Source organism: Melanotaenia boesemani, chromosome 3, assembly GCF_017639745.1.
Source record: "Melanotaenia boesemani isolate fMelBoe1 chromosome 3, fMelBoe1.pri, whole genome shotgun sequence".
Lineage (NCBI taxonomy): Eukaryota > Metazoa > Chordata > Actinopteri > Atheriniformes > Melanotaeniidae > Melanotaenia > Melanotaenia boesemani.
In genome coordinates this window covers 15,779,365-15,805,792 of record NC_055684.1, presented here as the reverse complement: position 1 = coordinate 15,805,792, position 26,428 = coordinate 15,779,365, and the positions used below count along the sequence as shown (strand labels likewise).

General features: G+C 37.7%; 1 protein-coding gene across 10 annotated transcripts in view; it reads left to right on the top strand.

Annotated features, from left to right (window-relative positions):
* The window catches only part of slmapa (sarcolemma associated protein a), a 71,237-nt gene that overhangs the window by 16,491 nt on the left and 28,318 nt on the right, over positions 1-26,428 (top strand). For 9 of the 10 annotated variants that reach the window (XM_041979876.1, XM_041979875.1, XM_041979877.1 and 6 more), the window contains exons 2-4: positions 2,288-2,435; positions 3,749-3,821; positions 17,894-17,930. In XM_041979876.1, coding sequence (XP_041835810.1) covers positions 2,288-2,435; positions 3,749-3,821; positions 17,894-17,930 — 258 coding nt within the window. Of the gene's footprint in view, positions 1-2,287; positions 2,436-3,748; positions 3,822-9,237; positions 9,447-17,893; positions 17,931-26,428 lie in introns of those variants that run through there. The other variant, XM_041979881.1, reaches the window with a different exon arrangement.

The window sequence follows — 26,428 nt, the reverse complement described above, 5'->3', positions numbered from 1 at the left end:
GATGATGTCATGATTTCAGTTAGTGTGTATGAGGCACATGACTGTAGATTTAACTATCTGAGATATGGGATTCAGAGCGTGTGTGTGTTTTTGTGTGTGTGTGTGTGTTGTTGTTGCTGGGTGAAAATCTCTATAGTTAGGTCCATCCCTCCCTGTCTCCAGGTTACCATGGGGACAGAAGGTAGTGGTGTGTGTTTGTTTATATGGGTATAGTCATCATAAAATGTGAGTTGGTAGCTTTTCACAGCATACTGCAGTCGGATAAACAGGAATGTAAACCAGTCGTTCTCGACACTATTCTCTCCTTCGCAGTCTGTTTCCTGTTTTTTTTTCCTTCAGTCCCTCCTTCCTTTCTTCAGAGTCCAGTCTGTATCTCTCTCTCATCACATGGACAGCGCTCTGGTTTTCAGTCATTATGAAGAGCTAAGAAGTGATGAATGAAACTTGTGGAACGCCAGACAGGCCTCAAGCATCCAGATCAGATCACTTTGTGTGTGTGTGTGGTGTAATTTTATTTCTTCTGTGTCTGTGTGTCTGTTCTTTTGTCACCTTAATATTTGTAAGATTTGTGTTTGAATCTTGGCTTGTAGACCTTGGAGTTGTTAATGCGTTTGTTCTTTTAGGCAAGGCAAGTTTATTGGTATAGCACATTTCAACGAGATGGGGATTCAAATAGTTTTACAGAAACATTGAAACATCAGAAAATGAGAAGCATAATTTAACATAAAAACAAAAGAGAAAAAAAGAACATTGGATAAAAACAGGATGAAAACATGATCAAGTTTAAAAATTCAAGCTTAAAACATGCATATTTCGACTTTTTAAATAAAAACTATTCAAATGCAGCAGAGAATAGGTGGGTCATTAACCTTAATTTCTTTCCTTTTAGCTGTTCGTATATTTCTAAAGATTGCCGTGTGAAATTTCCCTCCGTACTCTAATCTGTTCTTATTCATTTAGAGTTGATTGACTTTAGTGTATTTGCTGAAGCATGTGAATGACATGAATGTTATTTTTTTTCTTTCATGGTGATTGCTTTCCTCTTGGGTTCCTGCTGCTGACTGCATCAGTGTCTTTAAATTGCATGAAATATCATGAAATATTGCTGTCTTATCAGTTCCATTGTATATTTCTGGACAGTGGATCCACAAAATAGCCTCAGCGTTAATTTGCAAATGCTAGTAATGAAGCCAAGTGTCCGAGTTTACAGCAGCAAGACCGCTTATAAATGGAAAAATATGTACTTTTTTTAATATATATATATATAAAAAAAAGCCAAGAAAAAAATAGAACCCCCAAAAACTAGAAATCACCTGCTGACAACACTCAAAAACTATGTTTGCATGGACTCAAGTATTCAGATTAAAAGCCTGATCAGAATAAAAATGCTTCATAGAAACATGCCAATGGAATATTCTGATCTGATCACAATCATTCGGACCAATATTTCATTACTGTTGAGATGGGTGAATTATGGTGTTCATTTTTCTGATCAGCATGCATGAAAACAAATATTTTGAAATTTGGGTAGAAATTATCCTTACTGTGCATGTTTAAGTCAGCTATACATCAACCCTGGGACCAAAACAGAAATGGTCAGTGTGTGATACAAATACACTGCTTAAGATTTTAAAAGAATTTAAAATTATTAAGGTTGAGCACTGAAATCTGAAGTAAGTGCACATTAAGCGCGCACACATATGTGTTTGTTTACGTCAGAAATTTGCATTTCTTCTTCTACAGGTGTTTACTGAAAGTGTGACAAATCTGTGGATGCCAGCTAATTTATTCCGTTCAAACGGGATGCAAAAAACTCGCATCATGATCGGAGTAACGGTGTTAGCCTTATAGAAATTATAACCTGATGAAGTGATGTATCAATCCACTTTTACCTTGTCCAAATATGGTCACTTATAACTACAAAAGATAGAGATATCAAACCTAAAGGGTGATGTCATGGTAGCTATGTCCAGATTTTATGTGCAGTTGGTGTGTACATTCATCAAAATCTCAAACATTCCAAGAAATTGACATTTATATGATCACTATATTGGTTTTCCTATAGTGACCAACATCATATCCTTCTTGCTTTCTAGATATAACATTATCTCATAGATCTAAGTTAAAGTTTATTTAATGGTATAATTACTGACTGACACTGTAAGATTTTAATTGGACTTTGCTGTATTTCAAAATTGCTGTCTGTGCCTCTACTGGTTGCATTCATTGTGTTTTTGTTTTCATCAGCCTGTTCACATCATTCTTACCTGCTGTGTTTATGTGTCAGTTTTACCTGCAGGACACTAAAAGCAGCAATGGCACATTCATCAACAGCCAGAGGTTGAGTCGTGGCTCTGAGGAGAGTCCACCCTGTGAGGTCCTGTCTGGTGACGTCATTCAGTTTGGCGTTGATGTCACAGAGAACACACGCAAAGGTTTGTGTATCATTTGAATAATTACGGACACCGGTGCATCAGAAGACACTGCAGAGACATTGTTTGCAGTTTTTTTCCCAAAATGAATTCATGCTGGAAAGGGAAGATTTTTTTTTTCTAATGCCAGCATACACAGTCATGAAATAAAAGCACTCAAGGGTAGCTGTAGGCTACTTTAGCTAAGGTCATACAACAAAACAACACACTGTTTACTTGCACGGTGCAGCACAGATATTGAGGTCAAATTTTCAGCTCCACATGCTAGTGACCCAAAGGGTATTCACATGCACAACAAATAATGAAGATATAGTTTTGACTGTGATGAAATAATAATTTTTTAAAGTTTCAAGATACAAATATAATATTTTGGTACTGTTTGAAAATAGAAACAGATTTTATAATTAACAGGAATGGAAATATTGCTCAAATTTAATGTAACAGCGTGGTTTCTTTACCAAAGCAGTGGTTATGATGTAATGATTAGGTCATTTTTTTCCAATAAACTAAAACATTCAGATACTGGATGTTGAAATGGGTATTTCAAACCTTATGATTATTTAGTTTTTTTATGTATGACTTTTTAAGATCTTAAAATAATGTGTGTGTTGTTGTCCTGTTATGACCTCTTGATTTGGGCACGTAGACCATTTGTCTGAGATGGAATACAGTGGATCGATCTAGCTCAGGTGATGGGTAATTGTTTATTGTTGGAATGTCAGTTGTAAGTAGTTTTTTGTTCTGTACGTTATAACATTTTCAAACACAACCTAAATTGGATACCAGTGCACATGTACTCATTACTTGTGCAGCTTTACTCATTGCAACAAATTTAGTATTTTTTCAGACAAACCTTTACTAGTTTCCAGTATACAGACATAAATGAGCATGTTAGAAGACAGACATTCTGTTGTTTCTTACTCTGATTGATATGTACCAGACTTATGACGGTCTGGTACTGTCACAAGTAGTTTTCTGAGACAAAAAAATGAACCTTAAAAGCAGCACAACTTATCTGAGGTGAAAGTTATGTACCCTTACATCACAATAATAAAACTTATGAAGATGTAGTCTAAACAAACAGAAACCTGCATTACTGAGCCTTTAATGTGACTGCAGTTCGTTAACTTTTTATCCTCCATGGCATGATGCATATGTGCTTTGTTTAGGCCCTTTGTCCACGCTCCCCTGATGCTGCAGGACTTGATTGCAGAAAATTATTTAAACATTTAACCTTTCCATAGTAACGTGCACTCATGCCTTCCAGTAATAAAGTAGTGTGCATTACAACATGGTTTATATGTTTGTCTCCCCAGTCACTCATGGCTGCATTGTCTCAACAATTAAACTCTTCCTACCTGATGGGATGGAGGCCCGAAGACGAAGCGAGTAAGTCATGAATTCATTAAGCATTAATATTGACTCCACATGTATGTTTAGTACAAACTAAGTCAGACTAGATGGGTACAAATGGGAGAGAATATTTTGTGCTGCCTGTTTTAGTGCAGCATTATAATTGGATAGAATTAACTAGTTGCTGATTTCTGTCTGATTGCTCTTTTGCATGCGCATGCACAAATGGCAAATATCTGCTTGCACAGTGATATGACTGATGATTGCCAGTCTAGTTGTTGAGGAGGACTGTCATTCAGTTAACAGGCTGAGGAAAATCTGAGATAGTTATTTGAGGATTGCGGCTGGCCTGGTGGTTTTTTTTTTATGCCTTGTGTTCACTTGCAATTAAGTGTAATTTGTGTGTATGTTTGTACAGTCAAACAAGCTGTAACTGACCAGCAGTTGACCCAGCATGGAGCTTCCTACTGTACTAGGAGTTCCACCTGTCTGTCTGTGTATTTGTGTTTGGCTGCTAGCGATACCATGTGGAAAATGTGGGCATGTGATCCAAGGGCGCAGTGCTATGGTGGTGAGTGCCATCTGCTGCCTCTGTGTTCAGCTTTCATCGTATAAAATGCAGACAAACATTCTGATTAGACCTGAACGATATGGGGGAAAAAAAGATGTCATTGTGATATCGCTGACCAATATTATGATCACGATTTGGTTTGTGATTTAATCTTTTAAATTCCAGCTTCTATGTAGTGTTCGTTCAGAAATATATTGTCTTTATGAGATGAAGGATTATCACAACAGAATATTAACTGCTCTTTAGTCTAACAAGGAATCAAAGTTGAGATATGAACGACTTCACTTAACAACTGCAACCTGTGGCCAAAACACTGAAGCCTGAAAGCTACATTTCCTCTAGAACAGGTTTATACTTGGTCCTTGTATTAAAAACTTAACAGTCAGATGTTATTTATCTTATTTACACCACAGTACGTCATTTCTCCCTACATGATTTCTGTACTACACACAGCTTCAGTTCAGTGTTTCACCCTGATGCCACACACACACACAGTGTGTGAATGTGCTGGTGATCACACTCTAACCAGCAGAGAATGCACATCTGTAACCGGCACTTTCTCCGCAGTTTTGCTAGTCTCAAGTTTAAAACCTAGATCAGGCGCCATGTAATTAATCTTTTCCAATTGCTAATGGCAACGTTTTAAATTGCAGTTAAAATTCTGACATGTATTAATATCAACTGGAACATTATTCCCTCTTTGAATGGGGAAACAGTGTATCTGTAATGATGATAATGTAGCTGGCTAGCAATAAAACAAGGATATTTTTAAGTTTTATCTTACTGTTGGTACTTGGTACAGGCCAACCATGATAACATAAGTATCTTTAGACATGCAGTTTACTTTATGCATTTTGCTTGGTTCTTAGCTCAAACCTGGTAGCAAACATTGACATTGCAGCACTTTTCACTTATGGGTTCCGCCCTGTTGGCACAGAAACAATACCGTCATTGCAACTTTCATGGTTGTTGGTTCACAACCTTATTTGATCCTGAAAATCCCAGATTTCCATTCTAATGCATTGGTCGCTTTGTTGCACAAGTTGCTCAAACGTGAGGAATCTGAATCTGTAAAGTGTCTCTTCCTAAGCTAAATTTATAGTTTTTGTGGTTGCTGTATCTAGATGAACTCAGATCACTGACACATCATCAGAGTAAACGGTAGCATTTACTGTTACCTTTTACCAGGCAACTTTGTAAGATCCCTACCGTATGTAAACACCCCAGAAATTCTGCTGAATTACCTACATGTAACTAGGCTTGTCGCGATAAGCAATAAGTCAATTAATTGCACAGTAAGAAAAAATGAGCGCGATATTTTTGCCGGCCGAGATAACTTTTATTCCTCCTCTCCCCCCCTAAATTTGCCTAAAGATAAACTGCATGTTTTCATGCTGAAATATGTAAATAAGTCGAATGGAGAAATAATAGCTGCTTATTGTTTTGCTGCTCCCCACAAGTAGGCAGAACACACACATGTAGCCTACGACATCAGTACAAAGCCCCCCACTTCCTGGTCTACCGTAATAACCCCTGTGATGCGTAGGCACATTACACAAATAGAGTCAGCCTGTATACTACCGTATATGACAAAGTAAACATCAAGAGCAATGCCGGCTAATCGAGAGGTTCAAGAGGATTCGCAGTTGGTCGCATTATTTTTGGGCCGGTGTCCCGGCGTGTGTGACAAAGGCACTTCGTGGCGTCGCAGCAAAAGGCAATTTTGTTTACAGAACAGACTTTATTATCCATCATACTTATTGTGTTTGGTTGTGTTTGGTTTTCATTCATTGTTAATGAGACTGAGAGTCCATTTTATTTATTGTTTTTGTTTTGTCATTTAAAATGTCTTCCAGTTCCAGTGTAAAATGTTCTTTAGAAATGAAAGTTTAGTGATCTTTGAAAGGGTGTACTTGCATTATTATGGCATTGTCATTATATTAGTTTAAAATGGTCTCAAAATGACAACATTATTGCTTTGCGCAATATTATCGTTTATTGTGATAATTTCTGAGAAAATTTATTGCCCAGCAAAATTTGTTATCGTGACAGGCCTACATGTAACATCAGATGATGTACATATACAGTTGGCTGATATGAGCTAATTTACTTGGTTTTAGTATAAATGTAATAAAATCTAAATTTTGTATATATTTTTTTATCACTCTTTTATAATGAATATAATTTAGACTGACCATGTGGACGAATAAAGATCATCATAAGCTTGTACAACAACCTTTTTAAAAACAGCAAGAGATTTATATGCAGCTTAAGCTGACATATTTATCCATAACTGAATAATGTTTGTCTTTGCTGATAACATTAACCGCTGTTATTAACATTAGCTGTTTGGAAGTTTTCTGTGTAAAGCTTTAATCAGTTGCTTAGTGTTTGCTAGCCAAACACACGTACCACAGACAGAATCTGTGTTTACTGAAAACTTGATGCAGTGATATCTGATGAATCAAAAAGGAAAGTATACCCTTTGAGGTCAAGGTAAAATCTTGAGAAAAGATTCTTGCTGTACTTTAAATCTGAGTGTAAGCTCCCTTCTGCCACTTCAGTTAAATTGTGACTGATTTAAAAGGAACACTGTGGGGACTAGCTAATATAACTGCATTTTCCATCTGATGCAAAACTCTGTGACGTTACTAGTTGGGTTTGGCCAGAAAAGTGGCTAAATGTGCACCAGCAGCAGCTTTCTGTTTTCATGATCTTGACATATTTTTTTCACATTATTATTCATGTTATGACACACAGAGACAAGAACATAGAAAAGAATTCAAAAGATTTAATACACAAGTTAGAACAGTGGTTCCTAAACTTTCTCTGCAGGGCCCCCCTTTTCATTGATAATAGGGCTGCTCGATTATGGGAAAAATGATAATCACGATTATTTTGATTGAAATTGAGATCTCGATTATTTAACACGATTATAGATAAGAGGTTGGGGGGGGTGACATTTGAAGTGTTTACTGTGGTAATGCAGACTAGTTTCTTTCCACCAGGTCCCCATAGCTATTGTTTGTCTCAGACCAGCAGCTATGTTCCGCCTGGTGTGATCTGGAAAAAAAATAGTCTGGAGACATTTCGTTTTCATGTTGAAATCCGCGTCAATAAAACGTAGCGCGACATTTCTATACGGCTCTGATGCGGCTTTACCACATGTCCATAGCGGTGGCGAAACATCGGACTGTCACCACGTCTTTCACAACACCCTCACTACACTCATCATACAGGGAAGAAAGAGACAGTCCACTAAAATGGTGTTATGAGTTTCTTAAACCCGGGTTGTTCACTGTGTTAATTGAGAAAAAAGTTTTTTTTGTTTATAATGTTTGTCTCTCTGTGACTCTGGGAGCTGGTGGATTATTTAGTTGTGACTCACAAAAATTGAACATTTTTCTATTTTTTTTGTGTTGCGTCGCAAGCCCCCGTGTGCACGTCTGCGTGCACAAACGCAGCATTTTACATGCACGACTGTCGACTGTCGCTTGGCTGGAGGAGGGCAGCGATTTTCGCTTCCTCGCGCAAGTTTACATAGAAAATGATGGAGAAGGAGCGACGCCGCCTCCCGTGTGTCCAGGTGTCTGCAACTCGTTCTGAATAAAACTAAAGCGGTCGGGGTTGTGGGAGGAGTCTGCAGCAAAGCGCTGCAATGACAGCTGTGCTCGATTTGAAAACAGCACAAACCGAAGGACAAAAAATAATCGGACCATTTCATTTTTATGATCATTGAAAACCCAGATCGTAATTGCGATTAAAATTCGATTAATTGCCCAGCCCTAATTGATAACAATAATGTCATGCCCCCACCCCCTTGAGCTTTTGATGAGATGGATGCTGCCTCAGTAAAACAACTCATCTATATATGACAGTAGGTTTATTTCTAAAGTAATCAACAGGCTTTTCTTTGTGTTCAGGATGAGACTTCCCAAAGTAGTTTTGTAACTTGTTTGGCTTCATACTGTCTGATGCTGAGATTTTAAGATAGACAACATAGTGTAGTCTCTCTTCATTACCCACCATTGACCATTACCTGATCAAGCCTAGGACAAGTTATGCCTCATCATATTTTCTTTTTTTTCTTTTTTTTTGTAGTTCTGTTGTTGATTCATCATTTGCCCATTAGTACTTTCACAAATTTGTCCATGTTTTGCTAGCAGTGTAAAAACTATAAGTTTTATTTAGCCGTGCTGCCCCTCGTCATAACTCTGTCCCCAGTTTGGTGGGAACCATTGAGTTGTAAATTAAACATCTGGTGCTACCATTCTGAACAGGTTAGAGTTCTCCTTTCTGCACGGTAGCAACACAAATTCCTCTTACACCTGGTAAAAAAAAAAAAAAAAAAAAAAAAAAAAAAAGCCAAATTAGTAAGTAAAATTCTACACAGAAAAATGAAGTCTGACCTGAGGAAATAATGCCTCCAAAGTATATCTCCTGTCATTGTTTGATTCATGACAATGGCACTTTTGTTTCCCTTACTGGTTTGTTATCACTATCTGCATTTCCTCAAAACACACACAACACTTGCACGCACTTGCGGTTATGTGGTTTAGAGAATGTGTAACAGTTTCAGGTGAGTTTTACTACTCAGGTGAGTAAAGCCTTTGAATGTTAAAATCTTAAAATGAAATGCAATTGTTCCACCTTTTCTTTATACATTCATTGGATGAGACCCTTCATGTAATAGAGGTATATAGAAGTTATACCTCCCACAAACCATAAAAGAAGTGAGGAATTGTATCACCACCAGAAAGAGGTGTGTTTCCCTACAGTTAGTTCCAGCAGGGGAGGAGCTACTCTGACTTGCACAAGTTAAAAGAAGAAAATCAGCTGTTTTGCTCAGTAGAGGGGAGGAGCAGAGTATAAAGAAAAAGGCAGTTTGTTTTATGGGATGACTTCACACTCACTGTGGAGAGCAGAGAAGAATCAGCTGCTCGGTCTGAATCCAGAAGAGAAAATGGAGTAAAAGGGAAGAGTTCATTTTTCCTAGGAGCAGCTGTTGCAGGCTGAGTTAGGCGCCGAGCTGTGAACTTTGGCCCTATGACAAATCACTTGCTGACACCCACAGGAAGAAGACCTGACAGGTAACGTCTCTGCTGTTAAGAGTTCCAGCCAGGGTTTTTAACTTCAGACGATTACAGCTAAATACTGGCATGGCCTCAAGTTAGTGTTAAACAAACTTAGATTCAGCTGTGACTCTTAACTGAAAAACACTGACAAGTCTTCCTGTTACAAACATATCTGGAAGTCTACTCTGGTTTTTGTTTGTGGTGTGTCTTGGGTTTATGAGTGCAGGTAAAACACTGTAGACTTAAATTTAAGATGCAGTGGTTTTGGCAGCATGCTTTGTTTTTGGATGTGCTGTTGAGTAATCATTACTTCAAGAAAACAGGCTTATGTATATTCACCAAGTGGGCTTCTATTAGTCTGCTGCTCACATCTTCCAAGAGATCTCCACTTCAAGTCAAGTCTATTGAGAGATTAAAATGACAAATAATTTTTCGCTGACAAATTCACTTTAGCTTTTATTTTATTTCTAAGACAAACAACAGAATCTGCTATATGTGTTCTAGATCAAATTTTGAGTTGCACCGTTTCTAAAACTAATTTGGTTTTTAATAAGACTTGAGCACGGCTCAGATGGAAACTGTTGTCAATGTTTTCCATCATCAGTCTGCTGTGGACTGCATGCAAAACACTCCAAGTTAGATCTGATGTGGATGATTGATTTCTGTGGGCCAGCCGCACTTTCTGTGCTTGTGTAGGCAGGCTTGATGTTCTGGTGAGCTTCTGTTGAAGATCAGTGAATTTAGGGCATGCTATGTTTAAAAAAATACTTTGGAAGTTTTGGCAGCCTATACTGGCTGATAATGAGTGGTTTTCTTGATTCAGGCAGGGCATGCTGTGATGATTTAACCTCAAGTTAATTCTTTAACATCATGAAGTGGAAGACTTCTCTCCATAGGGTTCTCTCCATAACCCCATGTATGTTTGCAAGACATTTTCTCCATTTATTATTGTAGCATTGTAAAACATTTGCATGCAGTGTAGTGCCTCTCTTTGCTTTTATTGTATTAAAGTTGTATTAAAACCACATCTGATTCTCTAAGATCAGATTTGTGTGAAATTTGGCAGTAAAAGAAAAACACACATTTTTTGAGTTTGCTTGTTGCGAAGATGGCCTCCAGCTGTGATGATGCTGTTTGAGTGACAGAACTGTGGTCGACTTAGTCATTTTGTACGGTGGTTGCAGCAGTGATAAGAATCTGAGTGTGATCTATTGCTGTGACTGAATGAATGCAATAGAAACCAACTGTGAGCAAAATGCAGTAAGGAAGAAGGGACAAGTATGGAAATGAGTCCTTCACTGGAAATGTCAAAAGTCTCCAGTGATCAGAAGGAATTGAAATGTATGAGCACTTGCTCTCCTCTGTTGTAGCACCTTGTAAAAGGTCTGGCTGTATTTATAATAAACATTTCTGCTGACTGTGTTCCTAAAAGAATTTACAAGCAAGACCCTGAGTAGAGTATCCAGTATTTCTGGCAAAACCATGGTGGCAGTAACATTTGTTGTGCTACAGTTTTAATCTGGGAGACCTGTTTTGAAACAGGTTTGGTCACATCAGGCTCATTTAAGCAACTGTTATTTACTTCTAAACAATCTATTTTATTTAGGCAGAAGAAAAGCTGACAGTTTTTGTTGGGCCTTTTCATCTCAGTTCTGCTGTTGTGATGGAGCGGACACTTGCAGGACTAAGCACACAGAAAGGTGCTCAGCTGAATGCTTTGGTCTCCTGGCCAACCTTCTCTGTCAAGGCTGCTTGTCAAAACCTTCAGCTTTTGTAGATTTCTGTTAACTTCTTGATTGACTACAATTTGTAATCATACAGTAGGTAATGGGAAAAAATCTCTGTTGAATGTACTACTCTTTTCATGTTTTACTTGTGGGCATACTGTCAGGGCACCGTCCATGTTAGAGGTTTTGGCTGTCATGCTGTGGGAGGTGGGGTCAGGTGCAGTTGGCAGCTGAGATGATAAATGCCTGCTTGGTGCGACATGGGGAAGGATTGGGAGAAAGTAGGAAAAGCCAGGTGTGAGGACTCCTCCTCGGTTCTCTCCATAACCCCGGTGCGGATTATTTGTTTTCGTTATTGTCTTTGTCTAATAAATGAACTGATTATGGAACGGGCGGTAGACGCTGTGAGGGCTAGAGGGGTTTTGTGGCCTGGTTCGGAGTTCCGGGGATAACCGTTGGAGAAGTGGACCAATGGGGCAAGTGACTGAGACACTGCAGGTAGGCCCTCTCCCCTTAATGGAGCTGATGGCTGGGTTTTCTTATTTGTACAACACCGAACACTGGACACTCCTAGACTGGTGACCGAGTTTTGGTAAAGTACTTGCAGGGATGATCGGCGTAGTGACAATACTAACTCACCATCACCTTTTGAAATCAGCTGTGGTAATATGAAGGCATGTGGGGTTGCTACACCTTGGGGGGTAGAGTGGTTGTACTGGACAAGATGCTTGACCCAGCCTAGTACTAGCTCGTTAACTTGCTAATATCAATATTTTTTTTTTTTTATGTGATTTTATGACTGTTTGCACTTGCAATCTGTTCACAACCTTTGCTAACCTTTGTTTTGCATGAAGCATCTTGCAGACATGGCAAGTTAGATTTCTTATGTGCGGCTGAATTGTACCATTTTAAGTAAGTATTCAAAATGAGAACAAAGTGCCACTAATATCAAATTGTTATGAGTTTCCATAAGGTTCTAGACTTTGTCATATGTAGACACAAAGTCACGCAATGCAGTACAATGAAATTTGTATTCAGCTGCTTCCCCAGTAAATTAGGAGATGCATATAAAAGATAAGAAAATAATACAAAAAGAAAATGACAAGACAAAAAAAAAAAAAATTAGAATGAATGTGCAAGTTTAAGTAAAACTGAAAATCATAACTATAATGTATTCTCTAAATGTCTAAAGTATGTTGCTCTGTTACTGTGTATAGTGGGAAAAGTCATAGGCCATGCTTACATGAGTTTTAAGTCCCTATAATTCAGAATAAAATTAAATTCTCTTTTTAAAAACAAAATACAATGTCCTTGTAAACACCTAATTCTGAATGAATATGACCACTCCAAATTAAACTTAAATCCATAGTAAGTGGCTGGTTTATTTTGATTTTAAATCTGAATTGAATAATTCCTCGATGATGTATACGGTCATTCTGCTTTAAATCCATGTTGAAGACAAAATTTATTTACTTCCGGTAGACGTAAATATGTCACGTCCACCCCCCTGTCCAATCAGAACCCTTCCCAACTCCCGAGATCTAAAGCGGAATTAAATAAAGGTGATTAAACTTGTTTTACATGTAAACCTCAATTTGGAATTACTATTTCCATGTAAACGAGAAGGTATGACGCATTCAAGTTGAATGACGTGTTAACCCTTCTGCCCTGTTCATATAAAATAATGTCAGGTTGGGACGGCTTACTAGATTTGTATTTTGAACTTTAAACTGCAATAAAATGATGAAAGATAAGTATTTTTTTGACAGTTAAAAAAATATATATATATCAGTGGGTCAAAAAATGCCATTTTATTGGAAGTCAGTCATACAAATCTTGTAGTTCACAGTCCCAGCGTAACATCTCTCAAGGTCAAAATACAGTGGATATGTATGAAACTAATGAATTACAAAATTAATAAATCCACTTCACAATTACACATATGTCCTTATAACGGCATAATGGTTAAGAAAGGTAGCTGTTTTTCCTAAAGGTTGTTTTAGTCTTTCCTAGGTCTCCGATGATCGACAGATCAGCTGCCACACAGCTCTGCGGCTGAGTTGCTGAACTCAGCGCAATAAATTCAGGAAAATAAAGTCTCTGGTGTTTATTGTGATGGATGGTGTTTCTCTGTGGAGGTTGTTGCCCTGGTCTCAGTAGAGAATCTGCACTGCTGGTGCACCATGCACCAAAGTCCTCTTAGAATATTATTACCGCTGCCAAGGCGGAGGTCATGTATTCAGCAGCGTTGGTTTATCTTTCTTTTTGTTAGCAACATTACTCAAAAAGTTAGGGATGGATATTGTTGAAATTTTCAGGAAATCTCAGAAATAGGAGCAAGTGATTAGATTTTGTGGGTGATACGGATCACTGCCTGGATCCCGGATCTTTTTTTTAAGGATTCCTTACTGTGGGAGATAGAACTTATTTAGCCATAAGAGCTTCTAACCCAAAAATAATGCCCACAGTCATTGGCCCAAAAATTGGCTTTTGGGTTTAGAAAAACTACTCTTCCTCTCCCCAGCAATTAAATCTGTCCACACTTCACCCTTTGAAGATAATTACGAAACGTCTACCTGAAATATTCAGTGACAACCAGCTATTCCTAAACTGATTTTGAATCTGGTGGCCTAATTAAAAACGGGGGGCATTTTTGACTGAAGGGTAGTTAAGAAAGCATATTTTCCAATTAATGTGACGATAATGTGCTTATCGTTAGGTGTTATGAGAAATTGGTGAATAAAATGTTTATTCTGAGTCTTAGTTGTTGATGGTTGAGTAATTGCTTTAATTTGCAATTCCCTTTGTTTTAAAAAAAAACTTGTAAACGTATTTAATTAACAAAGTTTCTCTTGATGAACTGATCAGTTTTTGTTGCCAAATTTGGCTTTAAAAAAGTTGTCAGAAGGTTTGATTATTGCCAGTTTTAGGGAGCCAACAGAAAAAAGCTTTTGCATATAACAACTTCTGCATCACTAACTGAACTACGAGGTTGAAGAAAATTGTCTTCACATTTCTTCAAAATGTGCCATTCAGAGCTGTTAAGATTTGCAGGTCAAGGTTCATCATGTAAAAGGTTTTCTAGCCAACTCCCTCAGTATCTCTTCCTGATGTCGACTTCATATAATGCTTCATTCTTTGTACCTTTGGAAGTGATATTCTTCTGCTTTTTGTTTTAACATTAACATCAAATTTCATGATTATTCATATAACACACTTACATAAATGTGGGTCGGTGTGTGTGTGTGTGTGTGTGATTACAGCAGCATTTACTGTGGCATTGTTTCGATAAGCTTCTGCAATGTCATAAGATATATTTCCATCCAGTGTTGCTTTAAATTTTCACCAAGATCTTGTATTGATGACGGGAAAGTCCGACCAATTCTCCAGCACTTCCTTAAGATTCTCAAAGAGGTTCAGGTCTGCACTTTGTACCCATGATTGGTCTCAAAATGGTTTTAAAAAATACTTTTTATGAGTAGAGAATTCCGGTTTGCAGATTCTTTTATCTTCAAAAGGGGGGGACAACAAAGTAAGAGCTTATTCAGTTTTTTTTCTTTTTTTTTTCTTTCCAGTCTGCTAATATTGCTAATTTGAGCAACATTTCTCTAGTACTGTCAAGACTCCAGTTGTTATGCAGCCTGTTAGTTGAATTGTCATTACCAACTAGACAGAAAAAAACAGTTCCCTTTTTCCATCATGCTCTCACAGGACTGAGTAGTCATTATTACTCAGCATAGTATTTACTTGGTTGTTTTCTGCATTGTAATGCAATAAAAAAGAAAGACATTTTTTTTTTTTTTAACAATTTTAAAAGCCTCTTTGTGTTGGTAATGTATCTAATTTTTTCCATCTTTGTACTGTGATTACTTCACACCACACCTTTTTTGTGAACATAGTGAGAGTTGGTTTTTGTGGGAGCTGCTATAATTCTCACCTGCCCTGCTGGCTGGTAGTTAAACATTGACAGAGTTGAGTTATTTTTTGCTCAAAGTCAAGTTTAGCTTCATTCCTGAACTCTGACTGTAATGCAAATACTGCATTAAACTGCATTAAACTAAATATAATTTGTATATATATTTTTTAAAGAGTGGTGAATCGTGCTGTGGCAAATCAAATACATTTACTCGATAGTGGAAATTCGTGATAATTTATTGGGTTTGAAAATATATTTTGCGGGGTGTACTCTGTCATTATTTTGCTTCAAGTTAAGTCTAACAGAGTGAACGTTTTTGTGTCCTCATCCAGATGAGTGACTGGCAACTTTATGCAAGTTCAGCAGCAGAATTGTTAAATGATTTGTAAAGTAATTTTGCACTTGTAAATCACCTAAGGTAAATTTCATAAAGAAGCAAATAGTATTAAGAAAACAGTCTAAAATCAAACTACATATGAGTTTGAATAAGGAATGTCGTTAGAGTTCAGCTGAAAAACATGTATTTTCATTTGTTAAACATTTCATTAACAATATTCAAATTTAAGCTCAAATTTAAACATGTCTTTAAGAATAAAAATACAGCTATTAATACAAGGTTGAATTCATATAAACCCACTGTTTCCCACACTATGGTTTGGTGGATGGTACAAGTGTTTGATTAATTCATGTATTTTTCTGGAAATTATAACATCTGTTCTGAATTTCATCTTGTTTTTTCATATCCTCTCTTTGGTCCTTTTTACAAATAGCATCAAAACGCATTTCCATGTTACATAAGTGACAAAATCCTGATTTAAATAAAGTGGTCTAAATGAAATTATGGGTACAAAATCATTTTCAATAGTCTGTTATATAATAGATTCCATATGTTATGGTACATTTTCCTTCCTACAACATTAAATCCCAGGATTTGAGGATGGGACATGAAAGATAAGACATCTATGGCTGATTCATCAAGTGCAGTTGGACTTTGTAATATCTGACAGGCAAGAAGAGAAGTAAGAGCAAACACTTGCACTTAACTAGCAAGTTCTTAAGTGTGACTCAGTTCATGTTCACGCTCTCTATGCACAGGCTTTGAATCCAAACATGATCAGGCGTAGCACAGAGGAAAAGCTGAGTTGTGTCTTTGACATCTTAACTTATTTGCTACTTTTCAGACAACTTCAGCTACTTTTTATTGAAAGAAAAGGAGCCTTTAAAATTACTCATGGAACAAACCTCAGCCTCTTCCTTTGGATGGTCTCCAGTGCTGCAGCATTGTAGATGTTAGTCAGCTTTTGTCCTCCTAGTTTATCTTTCAACCACTTTCTTCTATGATTGTCTGAGCTCCTGAGCGACTCTGTTGTCTTTTTTTTTAGTATTTATTCATCCTGCTTTATATTTTACAGTCTTGTGTTGTTTATGCAGCACATTGCCTTTGTACTGAACTTTGTTTTCCACGTTGCAGGGCAAACGGCTTGTATCATTGATCTTATGCAGAGCTTTCAGTGCAAGAACTTTATGCGTCCATAGTAACTGGTGTTAGATGTTTTGACAGTTAAAAGAAACGTGATATCTCAATATCACACATTTCTGGCGCGATGACATAATTTATCTGCGCCTCAACTCATGCAGCGGAGGTGAGCTCAGCTGAGTGAGGGAACAAGGAAACATGGAAAAGAAAAGCAGTGTTGAGTAGGGCTATGCAATATATTAAATTTTGATTTTAGTAGAGGAAATGATTTTGCTGGGTGGCTGGGTTCGCCCTCAGAGAAAAGGAGAGACATTCAGTCATCCGGGAGGGACTGTTCTTGATGCAGAGGAGTCACTGCTCCAGCTTCCTCCCACTGTCAAAAGACATGCATGTTAGGTTGATTGGTAACTGTAAATTCTCCCTAGGAGTGACTGTGAGTGTGAATGTTGTTTGTCTCTCTATGTTGGCCTTAGATTGGACTGGGGACCTGTGCAGGGTGTGACCTGCCTCCCACCTGCTAAATGCTGCTTCCCTGCGACCTTCATTGGACGAAGTGGAATAGATAATGCATGGATAATTTTTGACAATATTGACCACTCCTATACTGAGCACAATCTCAAATCAAATATTATATAACTGGAAATTCACAAATTTCTCTACAAGCTATTCTGCTTCTCTAAGAACAGGCCTGAGGCTTTTCTGTATGAATGAACGTTCACATTCATCATGGAGCCTCTCTGCATTTTAACGAAAGCCTGTTCAGCTCAATGATTGATTGTGTTTTTGATGCTCATAATCTCCCACACAACCACCACAACACACTGATTTAACACACTTAACATCCACAGCAGTGTTTCTGTTTGACTGTGTCTTTAGTCTGAGGCCAGTTATTCAGTAGCTCCTCTGTGTGTGTTCACTACTGTATCAATTCAAGCTTGACTTATAAAAAATAGTGCTGTACTCATATTTGTTTTTCTGCTCAGATTGTTGACAGTGAGCCATTTTTACTCTATTTTATAATTTTTTTATTTTTATGTGTGCAAGTGTGTGTCAGTTTTACAAGACAGGAAGCCATTATTAATTGGATTTTAATCAGATTATATAGATTTTTGCATATTATAGCATCATCAGACTTGAGGTATTTTTTCCCAGCTATTGTGCTGCAACTTAGTTGTTTTGAAATTGGATTTTTGCTAATAAGGACGTTTAAAACAAATGTCACACAATCTTCCAAGTGCAATTTTCTTTTACTTTTGTCACTGTGGTTACTTTGTGTACTTCATGTCTTTTCTCCTGACTGTTTCCATGGTGATAAACTGTTTTTCTCTTCCTCCTTTTTCAGTGTCATCCAGACTCCATTACCACTACCAATAGACAAGGTAAGAGCAGATGTTGCTTTTTTTGTGGTGTTCTGTCCCATGTGCAAATTGTTTGTCTCACATGACTACATGTTGAAGTGTCCTTGAGCAAGACACTGATCCCCAGGTGTCTTGTGTAAATGTGTGTGAAATGAGCACGTAGTATATATAACAATAGAAGTGCTGTATGAGTGCGTAAATGGGTGAATGTAGTGTTAAAGCACTTTGAGTCGTAAACATGACTAGAAAAGTGCTATTTAAGTACCTTCCATTTACTATATATATAAGTTCAGTACATTTGCATGTTCATGTGTGGCTGTACCTCAGTGAGGCAGCTAAATGTGTATGGTGGTGTCTGTTTTGGTCAAGTTTAATATCCACAAGTGTTTTTGCACACACACACTGGAACAGTCAGCTGATAGAGGAATGCAGGGATTGATGCCAGTTGGTACTGCAGAGCTAGAGAAATGTTTCTTGTGGATCAGTGTTTTCTCCACTTGTTTTTTCATCTGACAATTTATTTGTTTACCAAAGGTTAAAATATGTAAAAAAATGAGTCTTATTTTCCATGAAGACAAAATAGAAACTCTGACTCTAGGATCAGGAACAGTGATGCTCTCTGTTTGAAATCCAGCTGTTTTGTGTTGGGACTAGCTAACTGGTAGCTATGATGAACTTCAAATAGATGCATCTGTATGAGCAAGTCCTTATCTTTAACTTATCAATTTATAGAAACAAATAGATATTAATTGTAAGGGAATCTCTATGTTGCTTAGTTTTATCCTCAGTGACACTGTTGCTGTGAGTAATGGTGCGACTGTCTATCTAATGGAATTTCCAAATACTCTAGAGAGTTAGAGAAATGAACTGGAACCTTTGTGGAAGTAAAGTTTCTATCACATAAAGCTGTAGAAAGCTCACCACCTCAACCTCTAAATCCAGCATGGCTGTGAATCTCATAAAACGTGGAAATAGTCCCAGTTACAACCCCTTTTGTCTGTTTTTCTTAATAAATTCGTCACATGCGTAGAACTGTCCAACCCCTAATTAGTGAACATGTTGCTGCAGTTTGCACACAAATACAGTGCCCATGTTTACCTGAGAGTTTTAATTCCCCTTTAATTCAGAATAAAAATGAAATCCCCTTTAAAATGTTCTTGTAAACACCTAATTCCAAATAAAACATTACCATTCCGAATTAAACTTAAATCCAAAGTAAATGGCTGGTTTATTGCGATTTTAAATCTGAATTGAATAATTTCTCGATCAAGCATATGTTCATTAAGCTTTAAATGAATTCTGGTTGTTTTGTGCATGCTAGTTCCCTTGACCTGTCATGATTACTGTACGGTAGTCTATCTCCCTTCTCCTCCTCAGCTGACCAGTGAAGTGAAGTAGTATGCTAGTGTCAAGCTGCTGCTTTTTTTTTTTTTTTTTTTTTTTTTTTTTTTTTATAACCTTTATTTAACCAGGAAGTCCCATTGAGATTAAAAACCTCTTTTGCAAGGGAGTCCTGGCCAAGAGGCAGCAAAAAGTATCAGTTACAACCAAAGTATTAATTACAACAATTAACAGTTAAAATAAACAATTACAATTACTTACAAATTATGAAAACAGTTAGAGGTTAAAGAGGCTGTCTCAAGTTCTCTCAGTCTGGATTTTAAGTCATTCAATGAAATAAGTTCTGTTCATTTCCAGTCCTCTTGCAACATGTTCAATGTGGACGGGGCAGAGAAGACAAAGGCCCCTTTTCCCAATTCAGTGTGGGCAAATGGTACAGAGCAACAAATGATTATTTGATCGCAAGTCATGCAAATCAACATTTCTCCCTGTAATTAGTTTACAAATATAGAAGAGCAGTAGCCCAAGCATGGCCTTGTAGAAAAAAGTGTACCAGTGTCCCAACCTCCTGGTGGACAAAGAAGGCCAACCCACTGGAGAATACAGTTCACAGTGATGGGTCAGGGCTCTACGGTTTGTAATGAACCTCAAAGAAGCATAATAAACAGCGACAGGCTTTCTCAGACATTGAGCTGAGTCATTCATATAAAACAGATCTCCATTAAATAAAACAGATAAAAAAAGTTGCAATGACATGCTGCTTTTTCACCTCAAAAGAAAAACAATATTTGTTTTGAAAGAAAAAAAACCCCATTATTAGTTTGAGTTTCCTCACAAGATTATTATGGGGTTTAACCTCTTAAGCCCGACAGACCCACAGGTGGGTCCAACAGGTGTAAACACAAGTTCATGTGTGTAAAAAAGTTACTTTAGTGATGTAAGGATATTTTATTTATAATGTGTCTTAAAGAAGAATACCTAATGCCACTAAATCAAGTCTCCAAGTGCATTTAGTCATCAAAGTATTTGTTTAATAACAACTTTAAAATACGTATGCAACAAACAACAGCGCCACCATAACGAGTAACACCCGAAACAAAATGCAACACAACGCGTGATCCGTTCACTCCACCCCAACATATTGGGTATCAAATGAAACTAGAAAAGCTGCACTTTCATATGTTACCAAGCATAAAAAGATATTCGCCAAGCACCTCATGTCAGTCTCAAAACAAACGCAAAGCTAACCTTTGCATATCACAGCTAGCCTTATCAGATAGCAAGTTTATCACCAAATACAGCACCAAATCCCAAAGCTATTCTCACAAACAGCGATATTTTTTATTTCCTTACCCTTTGTGGTCATTTTCAGTCTATCCACACTGTTCTTCGACCAAAACTCACAGCGTAGTAATCCATAATCATGAAACTGCGTCATGTGCTAACATGTCATATGCTCCCATTCACAGCCATTTTGTTTTCTTGTTGTGGGTCTTGGCAGTGTAAATAAAGTTTGGTCGAATTCTACATCTTACAAGCTTTCCAACGATATCTTACACGTGAACGACACTTTATCTGTCAGGTATAAATACTTGCCCGTGAACAAAGGAGCATCATTGCCATTTTGCTGCAGTTACGCACGTGGGCGCACCGGAAAGAGCGAATGTCGAACAGCGTTCATGTTTTTGCTTCATTATAACTTTTTATACATTTAGAACGAAGGATAAAAGCCATAAACATGTCCAAGAAATTACAAAAAACCAAATACACTGTATTGGAAAATCTGGAGGAAATACAGACACAGCACAATTTGGCACAGTTTGAGTATCCAAGTGGCCAAATGTAGAGTCTGCCTGGTTCTATCCACACTAAAACCTGCATAAAAGCTATGAGCTGTGTTCTATTCTCATGAAACTTTGTACAGTTGTAGTCAAGGGGTTGCTGAATGCATGCAGTGGTGTCTTTATGCACATAATAATTTCTATCATGATGTTTTCATCTGTATAAAAAAAAACAATTAGGCGAGGATATTTTTTTTTATTTTTACCTATGGCTTATCTCAATTTGCACAGGCATATGAACATTCACAATGTTTCTGATACTGGATTAATATTCCATAGGGGCTTACCTATCCATTGAGACCAAGGTTATGTATATTGACCTGAAAATTACAGAGTTATTGTTGATTTAATTTTTGTAGGTCTTTTCAGGCAAACTACACCTCCAAAAACCCTAGGGTTTAAGGGGTTAAAGTGAGAGCGTCATCAAGCAGGATACCAAGATAATTTGAGGGCCCTTCTTAGAATTTGAGAACAGCATTGCTTCAAAACTATAATCAAAATCAAAGCAAAAATGGTTCTTATGTCATTTTCCATGTTGTAGACAAAGTGAAAAGTAACAGGAACTGGAGTTTATTTTCTTTTGATAGACATAAATCCGTCACGTCTGCCCCCATCTAATCAGAACCCTTCACAATTAAAAAACACCATGTAACTGGCCAGTATCATGTGTGACTAACATGTATTGCTAATAATAGATATCTTTGGCTGTACAAAAAAAGATTTTACTGTTGTTCCAGCTTCCAGGTAAACTACTCTAAACTTGGATGTGACATCATTCTCAGTTGTGAATTGATTCTCACTTCTGAAACAAATAGGAGCAAATGAGCTGCAGGATATGCTTGAATTTTAACATCTGTAACTTTTATTTTTTTCAGAGAAAAGTTGTAAATTATTGTATTTGTTTAGACTTTTTTGTTGCTGAAGTGCAGTTTTGATGTTGAATCCTGGAAAATCCAACAATTTCAATATATCCAAGGTAATCAAACAACTTTGTTTGTCTTCAGTTGCTTGTTGTTGGCTGACAAAGCTCATACGTGTCCATGTGTTATCAGGAACACAGGCACAGGAAAACTTGCGGTGGTGTCTGAGTGTCAGCAGAATTGCCATCTCCCCCCTTTTTTTTTCTAAGGAATTACCACATTTGCCAGATCATTCAAAACTAAGTTTATTATACTAAAATATAAAGTACCAGAAATGACAAAAATTTATTATTTCTACAAGTGTTGTATTAAGAAAAAATTGATTCTCAGAAACTAATCGATTCTTTAATTTAGTATTTAGTTAGATATTAATTAGCACAGGTATACTTAAAGGTCATGTTGGCGTCGGCTGGTTTGCGGAAAGGACCAGCTGCCTCCACCCATTTTAAACAGGCACTGCAGCGGGCAGCTCCGCCCCCACAATATCTCCCTGTATTGTTGACTGTGTTGTTAACTTAGCAAGTTGTCGCTATAATTAGCGAGTTTCTGGACTTCTCTAGTGATATTTTTATATTAATATTTTGCAGCACAGTGAGCAGAAAGTCTCAACACTGTTAGAGACTGTATGAAGACTGTATCGCTGCGGGAACCAATAGAGCTTTAAAATAATGCATTTATACAAATGCATTGACATAATGTTATACTTAAGTTTTTTAAAAGGAAAGCTGTAATGGAGACATAAAAATATAATTTTCTGTAATATTCCATACCATACAATGCAGTTCAGTGCCAGGATAGAAAGTTTTGTGTGTGTGTGTATACTATACCACAACGTGCCACGTTCCTCTGCTGACTCGCCCTTTTCAGTGTCTCCCTCCAGTAGTGTTAACAGCAGGAACGCAGCGTAACCCACCTGAGGAATGTAGGCTGATGTGAGTGTGCGTGTAAGAAGCTGTGATTAGATTTGAACCACTTCTCTAATATAATTAAATGCACTACAGCAGGATCCTTTCCCTTTCCAGGTCTCAGAAGACACACACTTACTTGGCTGCACACTCATAAACATGCAGAGGCTGTCAGCTTGACTTCAAAGGGCTACAATGACACAATTTTCACTTACTGTGTACAAACCAGATCACTACTTTTCTTGATCCTGACTAGGATCCTGAGTAACCCCCCCACCCCAGAGGGGCGAGTTAAACATGACATAACACAGACGGTAACAATTAAAACTGAGTGCCTCCCTATCTACCTGTGCCGCTTCAGTAAGCTGCCAATCACCCTCGACTCACTTAGCCCTTTGTACCATGGCAGATTTTTTAAGAGATGAAAATTCAGACCCTAGCACAGCATCCCTAAATTAATAGGTAAGGCAGGGCAAGGCAGTTTGTACAGCACATTTCATGTACAGGACCATTCAAAGTGCTTTACATAAAACAAAAGCATTACAGATATTAAGAAATAGTAAAAGGCAGCAACACATAGCAAGAATCACAATAAAATCATAAATTACATTAAAATGATTAAAAGCAAGATAAGTTAAAAAGTTACAGTGCAGATTTAATGCATAGGTGCATGAGAAAAGAAATGTTTTTAACCTGGATTTAAAAATGTCTACATTTGGTGAAAGTTTAATTTCCACTGGCGGTTTGTTCCACTTGTTTGCAGCATAACAGCTAAATGCTACTTCTCCATGTTTAGTCTGGACTCTGGTTTGGACTAGTTGACCAGAGTCTGTAGATCTAAAAGCTCTACTAGGTTTATATTCTCTGAACATCACAGATGTATTCTGGGCCTAAACCATTTTGGGATTTGTAAACCGCCAGAAGTGTTTTAAAATATATTCTGTGACTGACTGGAAGCCAGTGTAAAGATTTCAAAACTGGTGTGATGTGTTCAGATCTCTTAGTCCTGGTTAAAACTCCAGCAGCAGCGTTTTGGATGAGTTGCAGATGTTTAATGCTCTTTTTAGGAAGTCCTGTTAAAAGACCATTACAGTAATCCAGCCTACTGGAGATGAATGCATGGATGAGTTTCTCTTGGTCTTTCTGGGAGACTAAACTTTTAATTCTGTTGATGTTTCTGAGCTGGAAAAAAACTTCTTAGTGAAGCTTTGATGTGGCTGCTGAAAATCAGGTCTGAGTCTATCAACACTCCAAGGTTACGAACTTGGTCTGGGATTTTAAGAGCACGAACCTCCAGGTGTTTGCCAATGCTGACCCTCTTCTCTTTGCTACCAAACAGAATAATCTCAGTTTTGTCTTCATTTAATTGTAGAAAATTCTCCCTCATCCAGGTGTTTATTTGCTCCAGACACTAACACAATAAGTCTATTGTACTGCAGTCATCTGGTGCCAGAGACACATAAAGTTGTGTATCATCTGCATAACTTTGATAATTAATGCTATAGTTCTGTAATATTTGACCCAAAGTGAGCATATATAAGCTGAACAGAAGAGGTCCAAGGACTGACTCCTGAGGGACTTCACAAGTCATGGCTATTATCTCGGATTCATAGCTGCTGATCGTAACAAAATAACTCTGGCCTTCTAAATAGGACCTGAACCAGTTAACCAGTAGAAGTAAGAGAGAGGTTGGAGACAGATCTATCGTTGTTCATTATAGAGGCGTCTAGAGTCCTTTTCTTTAGGAGTGGCTTAATAGCAGCTAATAATAATGAGGAAAATATGTTGAATCAGGAGGTGGAGATCGTCTCCCCCTGAAATAAAATGGTCATGCAGTTAGTCTGGCAACTGTATTTACAAAGAAAGGACCTCTAGTTACTTAACGTACCACTGTCAGTGTGGCCCAACATTTCTGACGACAAGTAATTTGCTGACTTGATATAAAATTTTGAACATAAGACACTTGATGATGTGTCGAGAACAAGATGTGAGCAACTACGCCTGTGAGAACAAAATCAAATAAAACTTTATTTATAAAGTGCTTTTTATGCAACCAGCAACACAAAGTGCTTTTCTTATTAAAACCAAAATATACAAGTATGTAACACTAAAGTATAACAGAGCTATTTAAAAACACAGTTCTCATAAAAATTTCCTTCACACACATACACACGCACACATATACAAAAAAATAATAAAAAAAACTATTTACACCCAAGCCCCCTCCCTCCCTCTCTACCTACCAACCTATAGAAACATGAACTCTAATCCCTAGTTTTTGTTTAACTGAATTTAGATATAAAAATGTTAAAAGAAATAAGCATCTGGTTTGATGCTGCTACAAAAACAAAGTGACATCATTTTGTTCTTGTGACCTCAAGAACAAGAACAAAGTTCTTGCTTCTCGCGGAGTGTGTAACAGGCTTTAATGTTCCTCTGTTATGCATTCTCTCTGATGATATTTTTACCATCATGACCTTTAACGGATGCTTACATATTCATGAAACTACAAAGTGTTCCACTTGTACTCGATATGAAAATGGCAAACATTGAGGGTCTAGGTGAAGGTTTGTGGATTAAGGGTCAGTTATGTGCTGCAGTCACTGATAAATATGTCCTCGAAGATAGATAGATAGATAGATACTTTATTGATCCCGAGGGAAATTCAAGCATCCAGTAGCATATACATACATTAAAGGTTAGTACTTGACATTAGGGGTTAGTACTTAAGCATAACTAGACTAATTTAAAATTAAATAGAGGCAACGGTAGATAAAGAAGGCAAAATGGTAAAAACTATTGTACACTCATTGTAATGTCTACTCAGCTAGATGTGCTGTGACGCAAAACCACACTCCGAGTTGGACCGAACAAGAGTCATTATTATGGTCTATGTACATATATACTGTACAGGTGATCAAGTATGTACATATGTTGACGGTGGTAGCCAAACAAGGTGCATGAGTGAAAAAGTGCAGGATGTGCAAAAACTGCTGAGACAGTGTTTACAGAATGGGATAAGAGCAAATGTGCTTCCAAATGAGAAAAAGGCACATGTCCATAAAAACTATTCAGACTATGGTTGTGGTTGTGACCCCTGCGCCCTCAGCGAGATGTTGTACAGCCGGATGGCCCGGGGTACGAAAGAGTTTTTGAGTCTGTTGGTGGAGCAGGTCAGGGATAGTAGTCTGGGGCTGAACACACTCCTCTGCCTGCTCAGAGTTCTGTGCAGAGGGTGAGAGGAGGAGTCCAGGATGGTCAGGATCTTTTCCAAGGTCCTCTTTTCTGCCACTGAGACCAAAGAGTCCAGCTCTGTGCCCACCACAGATCCTGCCCTTCGGATCACTCTGTCCAGCCGTGCTGCGTCCCTTTTCTTTATGCTGCCTCCCCAACACACCACAGCATAGAAAAAGACACTGGCCACCACAGTCTGGTAGAACATCAGCAGCAGTTTCTTGCAGATGTTGAAGGACCTCAGCCTCCTTAGAAAGTACAGATGGCTCTGTCCTTTC